Here is a 16290-nt window from a genome sequence, read left to right on the forward strand (position 1 = left end):
CTAGTTTTAGTTCAACTTGATTAAACCAGACAGCGATTAATTTTGTCTTGCTGCATTGGGGTTGAAGCAGTAGCTAGTAAGATTACGATTCTATTTTCTCCAATTTTCCGAGAGGTATCAGCAAATCACAGAGAAAGTTTCATATATAATATTGATGATTAACAATATATCACTGCACTTGGAAAATATTTTTGAAAAATGGAGTTGTTCCTCAGAAGTATAAAGGCATTGGGTAGATACATTGACACACAACACTGGCTTCATCATTCAACATCATATATTTTCATTTTCTTTTGTACACAATCTCTTCATCGTCGTCAACGTCGTATGCTGGATTACAAAGGCATCGGAAGAGTCTGCCAATACCCTGCTAGGGAAGAAAGAAAAATGAACCATCAGCCACGGCTTCTTTCTAGCTATTATTTCTTTGTTCGTCGATATATTTATATTTGTTTTTAAACACATATGTAGATTAGTGTATATATGCTTTCGGTATATTGCGTTAGGTGTATAGGATCTTATAACGTGCCTGAGTGAGAAAGGGAGTTCTATATGAAAGCGGTCGTGGTGAATCCTCTTCAGAACTGCTATCTGAACTGCTTCCATCATCATCCATGTCCACAGAACTTTTCCTTCTTGACGTTCCACCATTTCGCGTCTGCTTTTCCTCCTTAGACCAGAAAACAAAGGAAAATTGTAGTGTCAGCAGATCATCGGTGTCTAGACGTTACATAATATCTAAGTTCGATCATTGATTAACATTACTCACATGTTAGCATCCTTTTCTAATAACTTGATAATTGAGCATGTATCTACAAACATACAAGGGAATTATAGGCATGAAAAACCATTGCACTCAGGTTTATTTCTTAGGTAGATGATCGATCAAGATGACGATATCAAATGCATCATACATAAAAAATGTTCCTGTATAAGGATTTTGCAGAAAATTGTAATCAACTGAACCTGAAATATCCTTCCCAGATGTTTTAACGCCAGAGCACGAGCTTTAAGTTCCTCCTTCCTAACATTGTTTTCCCGTAAAACCTGAAGTCAAATTTCGAATCATGAGAAGGATCTGCACCAATCTTTTGAACATAATTCTTGCCAACACACTATAAGGAACTCAGCCCCAAAGACACTGATTTCTTGGTTTCCAGTCACATAAACTGTAAAACCGTTGCTTTGTGAGTTCAGCAGGGAGACGTTATAAACTGACAGGGGTAAGAAACAATGTGGGAGATGGAAAGAGAAACGAGTTCCATGAAAACTTATACTTGATGAAAGGAACAAGTGCCCCATTGATTAAAAGAAACCACTAACCATTTGGCAAACATGCAAGAGCGTTACTTCGATGTCCACCACATTGAGTTTCCACAATGAGTTCAAAAGTGTGTCTTTGTTTAAGCGTATATGCGATTCAACATCGTTTTCAGGGCCACTACCATCCATTTTAAATTGCCGACGGATTTCTTCCTGAAGCTGTAGCAACTGATAAGCACCTGAACTCAATTTTATTAAACTTAATTAGTTGAAAAAAATAATTAAAGTTCCTAGTAGAAAGTATGAAAAACAGTGATTGAGGGGCAAACCCTTTGCAGCAGTCATCTGTGACTTCCAGAAATGTCCCTTATTACGGACCCACTCAGCCACGAATGGCACCCCTAGGAATATGGTTTTCTTTCCAAGCTCTTGTGCTGCTTGTCTCGAATATACGTAGCCAATAGTGTGCAGCATATCAACTCCGAAGGCTGCAAGTGTGACAAAGCATTAGTAATCTTCTCTATGCAACTTACAACTTCCACACTGATACAATCACTATTATATAAACTCATGACGCGAAAAGACAGATGGGGTGTCAAATGAGCAAAATACAAGAATCAAAGTCAGTTGCTTTGTCAAAGCATACAAAAGTTTTGGTAGAGTCGGCTTCAGAAACTTATCCCACAATCGTTCTCCTGAAACGCATGCAGGTTCAATAATGTGGATAATACGGGCTCAGAAATTAGTAGCTACATCGAGCCAGAGTAATAGGATTTAGAAAGACAGAGAAAGCAGGTACATAAAATCAAAGCAAATAAAGATGCAACAGCAAATTTCAAGAAATGCATGACTACTTTCATTTGAAGCGGTATAATCCGAGTTATGCATAAAAATGGTCACTGGATTTGAAGTGATATATGAAGTTCTTGTGCAGAACTTAAAACACCAAGTAAAATTTGTTCTAATTGTAACATTACGCCATGTCTTCATTAATCAAATAAGAAATAAAATGAAACTTAGTTGACCTGCATCAGAAAGTCGTTTAGCTTCGGATTCAGCATGCTCTAAGAATCCCGCTTTGTCACCTAGAACATATTGGTTAAGAAGACCTTTGAGCGAGCTAGCGAGCTTTTCTTCTCTTTCTTTCTGAACAGCCTGCGTTTTGTAGAGGAACAGTTGCATAAAAGGATTGAGAGTTAAGGAAATTAATGATAATTTCAAAGTGAAAGTTACGCCCAGCTATAAGATAGCCTGAAGATACTGAAACTATTGCGAACAGTTGTGAAATCGTCAAAGAGTGGTAATTAATGGATTCAGGCGGGAACACCTTATGGGAACTGAAGTTTTCAACATACCACGGCGCCACCCCATAAAATTTTACATATAGCCAGACATCAATTATGCATTTCAGTCACTTGCATGAGAAGAATGAACAGATTCCTTTCTAAGGAGAAAAATACTAGTATTTAGTTCATTCTCGAATTTACTTGCCTTCAATTTATCGTGCACCTTCTCGGTGCTGTCACCTTCACCAGCTAATTGAGAGGAAGCCATTGATGCTACTGCTACATGTCCTATGTAGTCCTCAAATAATTCACTTCCGAAAAGAAAAGCAAAAACAGCTGTGGGATCAAGCATGGTTTCCCTTGAGAGAGACATCAAATTATTAATTATCAGGAAAAAGGTCAATGCACAGGAGATTAAGAATTAATAACGTTCTGCCACAATACTTTCAAATTGTGTCAAGAATGTCTTAGATGAATAACGGCAAGAACAAGTAACAAAGGCTGTCAATGATCAATTAGCATGTGTGTGCGCGTGCGCACATGAGTGTCTACGAGCATAAGCAAATGTAAGTATTCTACCTAGATATGCAATGCTTTCCATTTCGATCATACGCATCTCTTTGCACCGGATCACTCAAAACTTGATAAGCTTCGCCTAGTGCCTGGTAACAATAAGATTTATTAGATAAACGAAGAGAAAAATCGCTCAAAATGTATGAAATCCAACATATATGTCCTCACTGAAATTTACTTGCAGCAGAGAAAAGTAATGACAGAGCAAGGCTGCCATAAATATTAGAGTTGATTGTCTTGAGGGTGGAAACCAATAATTCTTTAGACACCATTTGATTCATAAGGGTGTAGAATTTGGTTAAAAGAAGGATTAAAAAGCGGTGGACTTGCCTGAAATCTTTCGGCAGCCTGAGGATCATTCGGATTTTTATCCGGGTGAACTTGCTTTGCCTGCACAAATATTAGCTTCTCCCTATTAAATACTTGAATTTCTGATAGAAGTTTACTAGAATATGAAGATATAAGCTGCATTATTTCGCCAAGATTTGAACAAAGTAAAGCATAATCCTCAAACAAACATCACTGTAAAGCGATTTATGAATGAATCAGCTAGATATAACCGAAAAATAATAAAATCAAAGGAAACAACACTGATCAACGTTGAAAATAAATTATGTAAATAAAATGCAAAATTATATATTGTTAAATATACTAACATGCTTATCGAATTAAGGCCTCGTTTGGTGTCCAAGAACGGATTGGATTAGATTTGATAAGTAGTTCAATGTATGTTGAAAAGTTAGCAAGAGATGCATGTCGCTGAATCTAGTGAGTTATCAAATCCAATCCAATCCAATCCAACTCCATACACCAAACGAGGGCTAAGCTGATAAATGGAGGATAAGAACCTTAAGATAATAAGCTTTGCGAATTTCCTCCTCAGAAGCGGAGGGAGTGACGCTGAGGACATCGTAGTACTCAGTTTCTTTCACCATTTCTTGCTTCAGCTGATCAGCTGATCAATCTGGAAACAACCACTAAGCTCAGACAAGGAAAGCTAGAGAGAGAAAAAAGTATAGAAAGAGAGCATTGGCATTGCAGTGAGTGACTTTTGCAGGCTTGGCTTTCCAGTTCCACGGAAAAGAAAAAAATAAAATAAAATAAACAAACTGCTTTTTCGCGGGAGCGGAAGGCAACAGTTCTTTTTAACTGTCTGTGTCCCCATGGAATCATGGACAATGGTGGCCCTTATGATTACCATGGATAGACAGCAGCAACTGCCATCTTACTTTCCGGGAATTCTAGTGTGTTCTGGTGTATAATATACCGAATCTTTTAGTTCGTAGATCCATAAGATTTAACGACCAAAACTCATATTGTATAAAATACACCGGAAACATGTTAGAAGTTTCGTTTACTTTACCGTTTTACTTTTATCATTTTGAGTATGTTTTGATGCATAATATATTCTTTTTTTAACAGTTAGATATTCTTGATCAGAAATTTAATGATCGAAATTTAACGACGTTGTATAGAATACACAGGACACGTACCAGAATTTTTGGTTACTTTATGTTTTTCTATCGACTTTCCAAGGTTTTCAGAGCAGTCGCTGAGTCACCGAGTTGGATGCTTCGCTGTTGTGGGACTCTTGCCTTTTTTTTCCAAGTGCAGGTCCATGTAATGTGGCTTTTGCATGGGCATTTTTCAAATAGGCGACCCAGGTGGGGATTTCATTCGGAGGCAGGAACTCTACTTCTTTCCTTTCAAATGGGTTTTTGAGATCATACCCCATCAAAATGGAGATTTTATTATCTAACAATTTTTTCTTTCCAATAATGATATTTTATTTCAGATTAAGGGGTGAGGATTAAGATTAAGTTATATGCTGGACTCGTCATAATAATGAAGTATCTAATTTGTCGCTTAGGGGAGTCGAATTTAAGACTTTTCGAATACAAATAAAGAAAAATGATATTAGATTGTAAGTATAGTGACCATGATTCTAAAAGACACTAGGCGTTAGTTGAGCGCAGGTAAACAGGCTTGAGAAGGTATTCAAGCTTGAGAATGCGGAATTTGGGAAGACATTTGAGCTTGAGAAAGTGAAACTGATGAATGAGAAGTCATTGAACTCTATAAGCTAGAAGCTTGAGATAGTTTTGGAGCTTCTTGTTGTGTCTGTGAATTAAGAGTAAGAGAAACAATGCTTGAATTCAAATTGGTCAACTCTACCCAATACAAAAAGATAAACAATATAAATTAAATTAGTTGTTATAAACTTTAAAAAGCCTAAAAATATTTTTTTATACTATGTTGTTCGTTTCTGTTTAGTTTGCGGTTCAATTTTAAAACTGTAAAAACTAAACCATGCGGTGCAGTTCGATTTCATCCGTGTTTTAATTTTAATTTTCGGTTTCAAATGTCCACCCCTAGAGAATTATGAGATGAGATGATTAAAAGAAAAAGAAATCTAATTCAGATCATATTTATTCAACCTGAATTTAGATTTAACCCGGCCCAATAAAAAAGAGTCGATCCATTCCAGCCAACATATTTTGGGCCTCCATTTTTGTTCAGCTTCCTAGTTCGTGTTTTGCGTCGCTTGCTCAGCTCAGCTCCGTCTCCCAGTCCGCTGCATCTCTTTCTCACACACATCTCTCTCTCTCTCTCTCTCTCTCTCTCTCTCTCTCAACACACCGGCCACTGGCTTGCGAAAAGAGAAGGCAAGAGCTTGAAGCACATACAGGGTTTCCGCGTTCTTCGAGGTAATGTCATCTTCCCCGACTTTCAGACTTTAGGGCTGTGAGATTAGAGTAGAAAATTTCATCAGGGTTTAGTGCGGGTTTTTCAATTTCATCTTGAAATTCTTGACATCCGCCATTGAATGGGAAACTAATACCTTTGAATTGTGCGCCCCAAACTATACACTGGGTTTCTTTCAATTTATGGGTATTTGAGTGATAGCGATGAAAAATCAATCTTTCTGTGCTGGTTTGATGGAAATGCTTTGGCTCACACCACCGCATTGATTGCCGTTAATTGAGTTTAAATTTCTAGATTTGTGCAGTAGAGTCTAATGGCAATCAATGCGGCAGTGAGCAAAATACAGTATGGTTTGATTTGTGGTCCACATTTTGTTGTTTTATATTCGATTTTGTTTGAGCTCATTGCAAGTTATGGGTAATTTGATTTCAGACTGGGACTGTTTAAGGACATTCATCAACACTTGAAATAAAAAATCCATCTTTCTGTGATTGAAAAGATGGGATTCGGAGCCCTAAGGTCCATTGTGCGACCTCTATCGCGGACCATAATATCCCGAACCACAACTTCCTCCATGACGTCCATAGCTGCCAGCTGTGTGTGCCCAAAACCTGAACTCCCCTTCATTTCTGGTCGCCAAGCCCCATGGTTTTTTCCTGTCTCCAACTATTTTCACAGCTTGACAGATACTCGTTTTCCCAAACGTCGACCAGTCGACAAGCCACGTCGAAAAAGGGCTAGCGTAAGACCTCCAGGTTTGTTCTTCATCCTCAACCTAATACTCCTAATTTTAGTCGAACTCTTACTGAACAATTACCTTTTGGATATGATATGATTGAACTGTTGGAAATGTTGTGTTTGGTTTCTGAGGAAAGAAAGACACTTTCTTACCCTGAGTGTTGGCAATGCTTGGCTTGTTGATTTACATTTTGGGTTTGGGAAGTGCTTTAGTTGGGTATTTGAATTAATTTTAAGTCGATTATATTATTATTTGCTTGCAGGACCATTTGCTGCGGTTCAGTATGTTCCTGGTGAGCCAATAGTTCCTAATAGACCCAATGAAGGAAGTGTGAAGAGGAGGAATGAGAAGAAGCGCATGAGGCAACGCCGCGCATTCATATTGGTGTGTGTTTCATGAATCTTATTATGTCTTAGGCTTTTGTTGTCTATTATTGTATAGAAATACAACTGCGTTTAAAAAACTAGAAAAGGAATTACATTATTAAAGAGTGTGTTTCGGAACTTCTTGATGGTTTTCTGAACTGTAATCACTTATTCACAAACCTCCCCAAGCAATCTATTTAGTGTGAAACTTTTTAACAAAAGACTTTGATACAATAAAAAGTAAAACCATTTAATATAAGTTGTAGTTTATTTTATAAAAAGTTGTAACGTATTTATATAAGATGGCTGATTATTCAACATAAGGCTTATGTATGCCAAATTTTCTAACGTTAATGTACAAAGAAAGGCTATGCATGATCACTCTCAATAAGCTAATTGGTGAAATGTCTAATAAGAAATTGTTTCAAGTAGAATACTGCAAAGGATTTGCCTTGTCCCTTTTGTTTTTTGTTTCAGATTACAGAGTTTGCGATTATCATACTCAGAAATGCTTAGTTTTCCAGTGAAAGTTTAAAGAAAGGACATCTTTCTTCCTCACAGTAATAATATAGACAACTCTTCTAGTTTCTTGTGGATAGTGGAATACTAATTTCATGGATGGGTTAGGAGCTCGGATACAGTATGATGAACTATGCGATTTAATGCTATATAGCTCAGTAATGCATATCTAGAGCTATTTCGTGAAGCAGCATTCGTATACTTGACATGGTTTTGCTTGCATAAATAGATAGAAGCTGTTCAATCTCCAAATCCTGCTGTTGTCTTGACGGGGCAGCATAAATTTTTTTCTGGCTAACTGATTACTTTGTTTTGGTAGCGCCTACACTGGTTAGGAAGTTAGTGAATATAGACTGTTATGCTGAGGTATATGAAACAATCTTGTGTAGTTTGGCATTTCTGTTGGGAACATGAGAAACCATCATCACAATGGAGTCATTTTGGCCTGGGATAATCCTTTAGGTTGGGATGAGATTTCAGTTTCTTCCGACTTGCACACCATACTTGACCTTCAGTGTTCCTTGACCCCTTAAGCAGAAATGTCTCTCCTCCTTTTAACAGGCACTGTGTTTGAATTTGTGCAGGCAGAAAAAAAGAAAAGGAAAGCTCTGGTGCAGGAAGCTAAAAGGAAGAAAGTTATAAAGCGAGTTGAGAGAAAAATGGCTGCTGTTGCAAGGGAAAGAGCGTGGACTCAAAGACTCGCCGAGCTGCAGAAACTGGAAGAAGAGAAGAAAAATTCCATGGCTTAGTGTCACTACGGAACCCCGTTGCAGATTGCAGTTTGCTGAAAGTTCTCTATTACCAACGAGCACTTGACTTGGTCTCACCGAGGTCATTATTTCCATAGTATCTGTCAATTAGTAAACCTCTACCCGATTGTGTTTTCCCGGCTGTTTGGCGGACAGTCTCTGTATTTTGGAGATACGCAAACACTGGTGTTCTGTAGGCCATCTTGCTTGTTACAGTTTTGAGTATTCATTTCGTTTAAATAAGATACAGATGGAACTCGTTTATTATCATTGCGGTTTAAGGTTTATGGTTTAGCTCAGAATGTTGGGTATTCAGCTCAGAAAACAAATTGTTGGTTGAGAAATTGCAACTCCATCCCCAGAGACACATACGATGGACTAATTTAGTTTCCAAATTCACTTGAAAACTACAACATGCATGTTACCAACGAAATAACGCCATACGCCGGTAATGCCATGCGGAGGATGTAAAACTCACACGAAACATAAACCCAAAACATTAAACATTTTGATACATCAGTCATACAGTTCACTTCAGTTAAATCGGATGGCATTTTGTGAGGAAGAAAACAAAGGGAAACTACGCGAATCTTAAACTCCAGTTACCATCAGCAGCAGCCACTTGATGCATCAGATTCTGGAGGTTTTTGCTTGAAGATGTTCTTTTTCACACCTGCTGAGCCCTCAGCTACGAGACTTGGTGTTTCCAATATCTGCAGCATAGCATGGTACTATCACATCAGCACAAGAGCACACATCCAACCAAACCCATAATCTTTACCATCGGCCAGACAATCATATCGCGACGAACAATCATTTATGTTCATTCTAATATATAAATTGCAAACTATAGAATGAAAAACAGCTTGTAAAGCAAAAACCGACAGATTTGACACTATCAAGGCACTATGAGAAAACGAAGCATGATGCCATTATGAAACGGAAGTGATTTCTACACACCTTTTTCACCCCCTACACACCCCTATTTATTTCTGACCATTGGATCCAAAGGAGAATCAAGAAACATAACTCAATAGGGGGTGCAGAAGGAGAAAGTAGGTGTGTGAAAATCATTCCGCTGAAATTACAGTACCAACAACCATTTCCAATGTATCCATGTCATGAGGGCTAAGCAGGCAGCTACGAGGCAATCCAATAATCTTAAGTAGTACGTAGAGAAAAGACAGAAACCATAATCTTGCATACCTTTAAGACAAGCTCCTCAAAGCACTGCTCTACATTTACTCGAGTTTTGGCACTGCACTCAAGAAAAAGGCATCCATATTCCCTCGCAAATTCCATCCCCTCTTTTTTACTTACAGTCCTTTCACTTTCCTGGAAAATAAGATAACCTCAACATGGATTCTTGTTGATGGAATGCAAGAATAAAACTCGTATTTCGCATAGGCATAACAACAAGTGATGTAATTTGGGGTTTGATTGTAATACTGGCGTATTGATTATGAATTCAAAATCTAAATTTCTCCATTCCCTTCTATTTAATCTAACTTTCCTTCTTTTGAAACTCTCTATTTTGTCCCATCAACACTTTTACGAGTCTAGTAAGCGGAAGAGATTTTGAGTCTAGTAAGCGGAAGAGACATGGAGTTCAGTGTTTACACACTCGACCAACACCAACTTGGCCCCAGACCATTAGTGAAATACTTAAAGAAACAACTAAAAATACAATGTCCAAGATGACATACCTTATCGACTTTGTTTCCGACAAGCATCTTGATGCAATCTTGATTTGTGGAGTACAGATCGATTTCTTTAGCCCATATATCAGACAAATTCGTAAACGTTTCTCTTCGTGTTACATCATACACTGCACCAGACGAATATGTAAATAACTACAAAATCCCATTGATTCCAAAACAAACAGTAGCTACAATAATAAACGCGAAAGAATGAATCATACACACCCATTATTATCCCTTGAGCTCCTCTGTAATATGAACTAGTAAGTGTTCTAAATCTTTCCTGTCCAGCTGCATTATGCACAGCAATTCATCTTTATTTCAGTGGATTTATAACTTGCAATCAAAGTCGAATCAAATCGAGAAACTTCATACAAAATCAAATTAGTACAATTTCATTATCTACATATACAATGGTTTAGGAACGAGACTATAAGAAAAGATATTGACTACTAGGAACTAACGGAAGACTTGGTGCAAAACTGAGCGCAGTGGTGTTCTAGGATTTATCGCGCCAACCCCACTTAGTGGATAAGGCTTGGCTGTTGTTTACATGGACAATGATATATATAATCAAGCTATTCAAAATATTAACTCAAGAACACCACAATGTTGCACAACAAATATTTGAATTAAACTCCATAAATTAATACAAAATATAATATAACAATTAACAAGTAATTACCTGTGTCCCAAATTGCAAGCTTTAATTTTTTACCCCCAAGAGTGACATGCTTTATCTTAAAATCCACACCTACAAAAATTATTAAAATTACTAATTAGACAATTGGAAACTTTGTGCTTTCTTTTTTCCACAAGTAATTAGTAAAAATAATTTTAAAAATTAGGGGAATGATAAGGTTACCGATAGTAGGAGATAGATCCTCAAAAGTATCGGAAGTAAAACTCAAGAGCAGCGTGCTCTTCCCGACCCCAGAGTCCCCAATCAGCAACAGCTTGAACAAGTAATCGAACTCCGACTCCCCAGACGACGTCGTTGCCGACTCCATCGTAATCAAATTTCACAAAGAGCCCTAAAAGCCGCCGATCGTTAACGGAAAGTAAAGGAGGAGTTTTGCTGTTGTTTGCACTTTTGCAGAGAATCGAAGGAACTGGAGAGGCACTTTCTGGAGACTTCCTTATTGCGGTGATCGCGTGCTACGTGGAGATTAGGTTTATGATGCTACCGACACTGACAGCCGTTGGATTGACGCCACGTTGTAGGTTTCTGCTTGGGTAACGCGTGGGATTAAAATAAATGAACGAGAATCCTTTCCTAGTTTTCTTTGTGAGAATTCCGGAAATTTCAACCTCCTACGGTATGAAATTATTTTAAATATTTTTATTTAAAATTAAATATAAATAATACTTAAAGAAAATTAATTACGCGATATACAATGAATAGACATGATATAAAAATTCTTAAAATTCTCACAAAAAGAATGATCCTCAATCAAAATAAATGGTTACAAACCCTTATGTTACTCTGTTAGGCCATGAAAGAAATGGAGGAAAGCTCTCTTGGGCCTTATGCTCCATGGATTATTTCCCTATGGAACTGCTCGTGGAGAGGGGATTTTTTTTCTATGAATGATAGGATGATTTACATTTAAATTACGGTAAATTTTTTTTAATTTTTTTGTAATACCATCGACTCATCTTATATTTTACTAGCCCCTCCGTTTGCACGTGAGGCATTTTTTTAATCACATGCGCTACGCGCCCCTAAATATGTCTTGTTTTAGTTTTTTTCATTGTAATTGTCAAAATGGCTTACTAAACAAATTGAAAACGACTAACTCACGACATCTTTAAGGGCACAAGAAATTTGTTTGATAACTATGTAAACGAAAATGACATTAATGTTTAATTGTGTGGCTTATATCACATTTGTCAAGCTATATATCATAATCAAATGATGGTATGTTTTGATACATTGGTTCAAAACAAAAAGATGAACAATATGTACATACAAAAACATAAAGTCTACTTGTAACGTGATGGTGCCATGACTAAATCATGGTCATGCAAGAGGCATTTTTTTTAATTACTGGCACTACGCAGTTTTAATTATATGTTGCGTCAATTGTTTTCATGCAATGGTGAAACAACACTTGCGTGTGAGAGGATTAAAACAGCCTTTTTTAGGAGGCATTAGGTGTTCATTTGTCTATCGATATTCTTATTCGTTGAGAGCTGAATGACGAATTTTATGTGTTTGCGAATGGTGTTTTCTTAATTGGTCATGCTTAACTTGTTTATATTTTTCTATAGAAGATGAAAGTTTATTACATTAGTTTCCAATCTCTTTATTAGTAGATCGCCTAATCATGTTTTTATTCTTAACAAAAATGGGTGTAACAATTTTGTTTTTGTTTTATAATCAAATCCGAGCCTTTTTCTATTAAAAGTGCAAATGGAGGTTGTTCTCTTAATTTAAAATTGAATACATAATGTAGTAATAATCTTGTTTTAATTTGTGCAAGACATGTATATCTATCGTATTTTGGAGCATTGTAAAATGTGTTCATTTTTATAACATTCCAATAAAAATTACAATCCCATGCATGAAAAACAAACAGATAAGATACAGTTAATTACTTGATAAGACAAATAATTACACCCGAACTTTGAAGTTGTTCCATTTCATATTCCTAAAAAGAAAGTAATCAAATCCTTTGCAGCCTGAATGAGCCATGAACCTGTAAATTAAGACGATCCATTACATACAGAACAAAAGGAAATAGGGGAAGAATATTAGAGAAGAAGAATCAATTACATACAAAATTATGCCAAATCACAGAATACTACCTGCACTCTTTAAGTATGATAAACTTCATTCCTCTGAATCTTACACTAATTAATAGTCAAGCAACGCTTTGTTGAACAATATTTTAAACAACGTAAAATATTTAATAGTCAAGCAACTCTTAAACCTCAATCTGACAACCATTTTCATGGTTTGACACTTATAGCTTCAGAATCATTACACATGCAAAACCCAAAAAGCTTTACTTGCTTGTATGGCATCTTATTTATGCAAAGAAAATTTGATTGAATAACAAAAATAGATAAAGCATACTCAGATAAAGAACATGTTTACTTTATCAATTCGAGATAATTTTGTGCTCAATGAAACATAAAAGCACAAATACATATTTGTGCTCAATGATTGAAAAGGGCACCAATGAATTGTGTTCTTAGACCTTTTTTTTTTTGGGGCAGTGTATATGCATTCTTGTCTCCTCACTCCTATTCAAATAAAAGGAGAAGTAGTGCTCCTTTCCTAAAAGAACTTACAGAAAGCAAGGGTTCCAAGTCTCTTTCTTTATTTTGGTCGAAGTAAAGAGCAACACAATAAGTGTAATATCTCACATCGTTCAGGAGAGTAGATCATTTAAGCCTTATATGTGCATTCTCATCTCTACCTAGCACGAGGCCTTTTGGGAGCTCACTGGCTCCGGGTTCCATAGGAATTTCGAAGAGCAATCCCAGTATGGATGATCCACTGGAAAGTTCTGCTCGCGTGAGTTCCCAAAAACAAAACCGTGAGGGTGTGGTCGGGGCCCAAAGCGGACAATATCGTGCTACGGTGGAGTTGAGCTCAGGATGTGGTGGATGTGGTGGGGACCCGGGCTGAGATGTGACAATAAGGATATCACCCTAAAAAATAAGCAAACACTCTTACGAATACTTAAAACACCAAATGAACAAACCCAAATTTTATAATCAACCCCAACGAAGAGAAAATCCAACTGAATATAAGGAAATAAGAAGTTGAACTGATTACTGGAAATAAGAAGAAGTTGATCCCAAATTCTATAATCACTCTTCTTGGATCGACTGTGGATGTCTTCCCATGGTTCTTCTTTGTTTCCTCTGAATACAAAGTAAGAAGATAAAAATCCATTCTCTGATATAGTGTTCATACTACATATATAGGTTTGATTGTAGATTACAGTATTAAGATAAACTAAACATGAAATAAACAATTAAGGACATCTGTAGAGCCTTAAAACCATTACAGAATAGAGCAATTGTAACATTTTTCTTTCAAAATGGAAGAAGAACAATGTATCATTTGATCGCCAATAAATAAATAAAACATGGAAGAAAAAGAAAATACACGTAGCCTCTCAGAGCACCCCAGTTCTTTCACATCAAACATATCCAACCACTTTGACACACCAATGGGTTACCAGTCTGAGCGACAATGAAGCTGAAGCCACCAATCTCTGGTGCGATGAAAGCTCAAGAATTTCGGCGGTTGAAGAAGCTTTTTGTAAAGAACTAGTAATTGAGTAACTTCAGTAACTCCTATAAATGTTAGAGATGAGGAAAAAGCTACTGCTATGGCAGCAATAATAGCAGCTACTAAGGCTCGTGATGCGGCGGCTGAGAGACAAAAAGAAATAGTTAATCGAGAGAACGAGATGATTAGAGAAGCACTTCATCGAGAGAATGAGACGCTTAGAGAAGAAAGGATGGCTCAAACAGATCGTGACACTATGAACAAGTCTCTAGTAGGACTGTCTCCGAATTCAAAATATTTTTGGACATCAGAAAAAAGAGATGTCGTGCAAAGGAGGCGTGCAAGAGATGCCAAAACAAGTCAAGGGGGTTCCAGCTACAGAAATCCTAGCAACCAAGATCCTAGCATCACATATCCTAACTCCACAGACTTTGTATAATTTCGCATTTATTTGTACTACTTTATGTAATTTCTTATTTATTTTTAGAACTTTATTTAATTTCTTATGTAATTTCTTATTTACTTTTAGAACTTTATTTAATTTCTTATGTAATTTCTTATTTATTTTTAGAACTTTATTTAATTTCTTATTTACTTTTACAACTTTATTTAATTTTTTATTTATTTTTAGAACTTTATTTAATTTCTTATTTACTTTTACAACTTTATTTAATTTCTTATGTAATTTTTTATTTATTTTTAGAACTTTATTTAAAATTACACCAAATAACATTACATAACCTCACCATTTAAACTTAAAAAAAAAAAAAAAACACACTAAAAAAAAAACACACCAAATAACATTACAATACACTTTATTCTTCAACCACAAGCCTTATTTTAATTATCTTTGCCTTCGTGCAATCTCCACTGATGGTCAATCAAGTCATTCTGGCGGCTTATGTGCCAGTATGGCTCTTGCAATGAAGTGTACCGTTGAACGATCAATTCATTGTAACGTCCATCCCGTTCCAACTGCTCGTGTTGCACGGGATCTTCGGTCCGGTCATGAGCATAGTAGATTTGTGTTCTTGAGTTGTTCATCGGATCCGGCTCGTATTCATCGACGGCATCATAATCATACTCGTCTTCAACAATCATGTTGTGGAGAATAATACACGTCATCATGATGGATCGAAGAGCCTCGACATCAAACATTCTAGCTGTAGCCCTAACAACGGCCCAACGAGCTTGCAGGATACCAAAACAACGCTCAACATCCTTCCTTCACCCTTCTTGACACTTTGCGAAGTGTTTCTCTTTTTCACTCTGCGGATGTGGCACTGTTTTGACAAATGTTGACCACCTTGAGTAAATACCATCTGCAAGGTAGTATGGTCCCTCGTATTTATTACCATTAACCCAATATGTGCATCTCGGCCCATTTCCTTGTAGCAGTTCGTCAAACACTGGAGATTGGACAAGGACATTTAGGTCATTCTGAGCTCCTGGAACACCAAAAAAAGCATGCCAAATCCATGTATCAAAAGAAGCCACCGCTTCCAAAATGATGCTTTTGGCTCATTTTCTGTCACCATAAGCTCTTTGCCACACACTTGGACAGTTTTTCCATGTCCAGTGCATGCAGTCGATGCTTCCAATCATGCCAGGGAAGCCTCGCATCTCACCCTTCCTCAAAAGCCTTCGCATGTCCCTTGGCGTGGGTTGCCGAAGGTACTCATTGGTGTAGAGGGCTTCAATTGCAGAGCAAAACCGCATCAGAGACTCCATAACTGTTGATTTTCCCATCCTTGCGATCTCATCCACTTGATCTGCAGATGTTCCATATGCAAGCATTCGCAAGGCATCCATAATTTTTTGCTCAGAAAGAAGACCTAGAACATGAAAAACATCATCTTTTTGCACAAAATATGGATCATGGTTGCAAACATCACTCATGATTTTATCGAACAAACTTCGTTGCATCCTAAAACGACGTCTAAAAACATGATCAGGGAAAACGCTGTTGGGAATAAAATAATCTTCCAAGAGATCTTTACCTCATCTTTCCCTTCTTCTATCGATGTTTGCCGCACGTCTGGGTTTGGCTATCTGACCCATAGCTTCCATGATACGGCGGGAATGTGAGGCCCTCTGCCTTCTATGGTGATCATCCTCATCCTTCTCCATTGCGAAGG

At 37.1% G+C, this 16290-nt stretch overlaps 3 protein-coding genes and 1 long non-coding RNA gene across 5 annotated transcripts; 1 reads left to right on the forward strand and 3 right to left on the reverse strand.

The window, feature by feature from the left end:
• Positions 1 to 125: 125 nt before the first annotated feature.
• LOC137727314 (chaperone protein dnaJ 10-like) lies at positions 126 to 4186 on the reverse strand. The gene is made up of 10 exons (XM_068466180.2): positions 3971 to 4186; positions 3453 to 3512; positions 3129 to 3211; positions 2755 to 2908; positions 2289 to 2418; positions 1593 to 1751; positions 1324 to 1502; positions 967 to 1047; positions 530 to 670; positions 126 to 367 (listed from the first exon to the last, which is right to left on the reverse strand). The coding sequence occupies exons 1-10, from the start codon at positions 4055 to 4057 to the stop codon at positions 284 to 286; spliced, it is 1158 nt and encodes a 385-aa protein (XP_068322281.2). The 5' UTR covers positions 4058 to 4186; the 3' UTR covers positions 126 to 283.
• Positions 4187 to 5662: 1476 nt separating this feature from the next.
• LOC137729534 (uncharacterized) lies at positions 5663 to 8470 on the forward strand. Its single transcript, XM_068468508.2, has 4 exons — positions 5663 to 5830; positions 6261 to 6583; positions 6830 to 6951; positions 8036 to 8470. The coding sequence occupies exons 2-4, from the start codon at positions 6328 to 6330 to the stop codon at positions 8198 to 8200; spliced, it is 543 nt and encodes a 180-aa protein (XP_068324609.1). The 5' UTR covers positions 5663 to 5830; positions 6261 to 6327; the 3' UTR covers positions 8201 to 8470.
• Positions 8471 to 8681: 211 nt separating this feature from the next.
• LOC137729533 (ras-related protein RABC1) lies at positions 8682 to 11044 on the reverse strand. 2 transcript variants are annotated; one of them, XM_068468507.2, is made up of 6 exons: positions 10766 to 11044; positions 10586 to 10654; positions 10126 to 10191; positions 9907 to 10028; positions 9407 to 9535; positions 8682 to 8913 (listed from the first exon to the last, which is right to left on the reverse strand). In XM_068468507.2, exons 1-6 carry the CDS (start codon positions 10908 to 10910, stop codon positions 8809 to 8811), a joined length of 636 nt encoding a protein of 211 aa, XP_068324608.1. In that variant the 5' UTR covers positions 10911 to 11044; the 3' UTR covers positions 8682 to 8808. The 2 variants fall into 2 exon arrangements, with proteins under 2 accessions (XP_068324608.1, XP_088534590.1); XM_088678464.1 differs by lacking the exon at positions 10126 to 10191 and having other exon boundaries at positions 10766 to 11036.
• A 1424-nt stretch (positions 11045 to 12468) lies between these two features.
• On the reverse strand, positions 12469 to 14084 carry LOC148693311 (uncharacterized). Its single transcript, XR_015952146.1, has 2 exons — positions 13691 to 14084; positions 12469 to 12602 (listed from the first exon to the last, which is right to left on the reverse strand). It is a non-coding gene; the product is annotated as an uncharacterized LOC148693311 (long non-coding RNA).
• Between the last annotated feature and the right edge of the window lie 2206 nt (positions 14085 to 16290).

Source organism: Pyrus communis, chromosome 10, assembly GCF_041283825.1.
Source record: "Pyrus communis isolate YQ-2024b chromosome 10, ASM4128382v1, whole genome shotgun sequence".
Taxonomy (NCBI): domain Eukaryota; kingdom Viridiplantae; phylum Streptophyta; class Magnoliopsida; order Rosales; family Rosaceae; genus Pyrus; species Pyrus communis.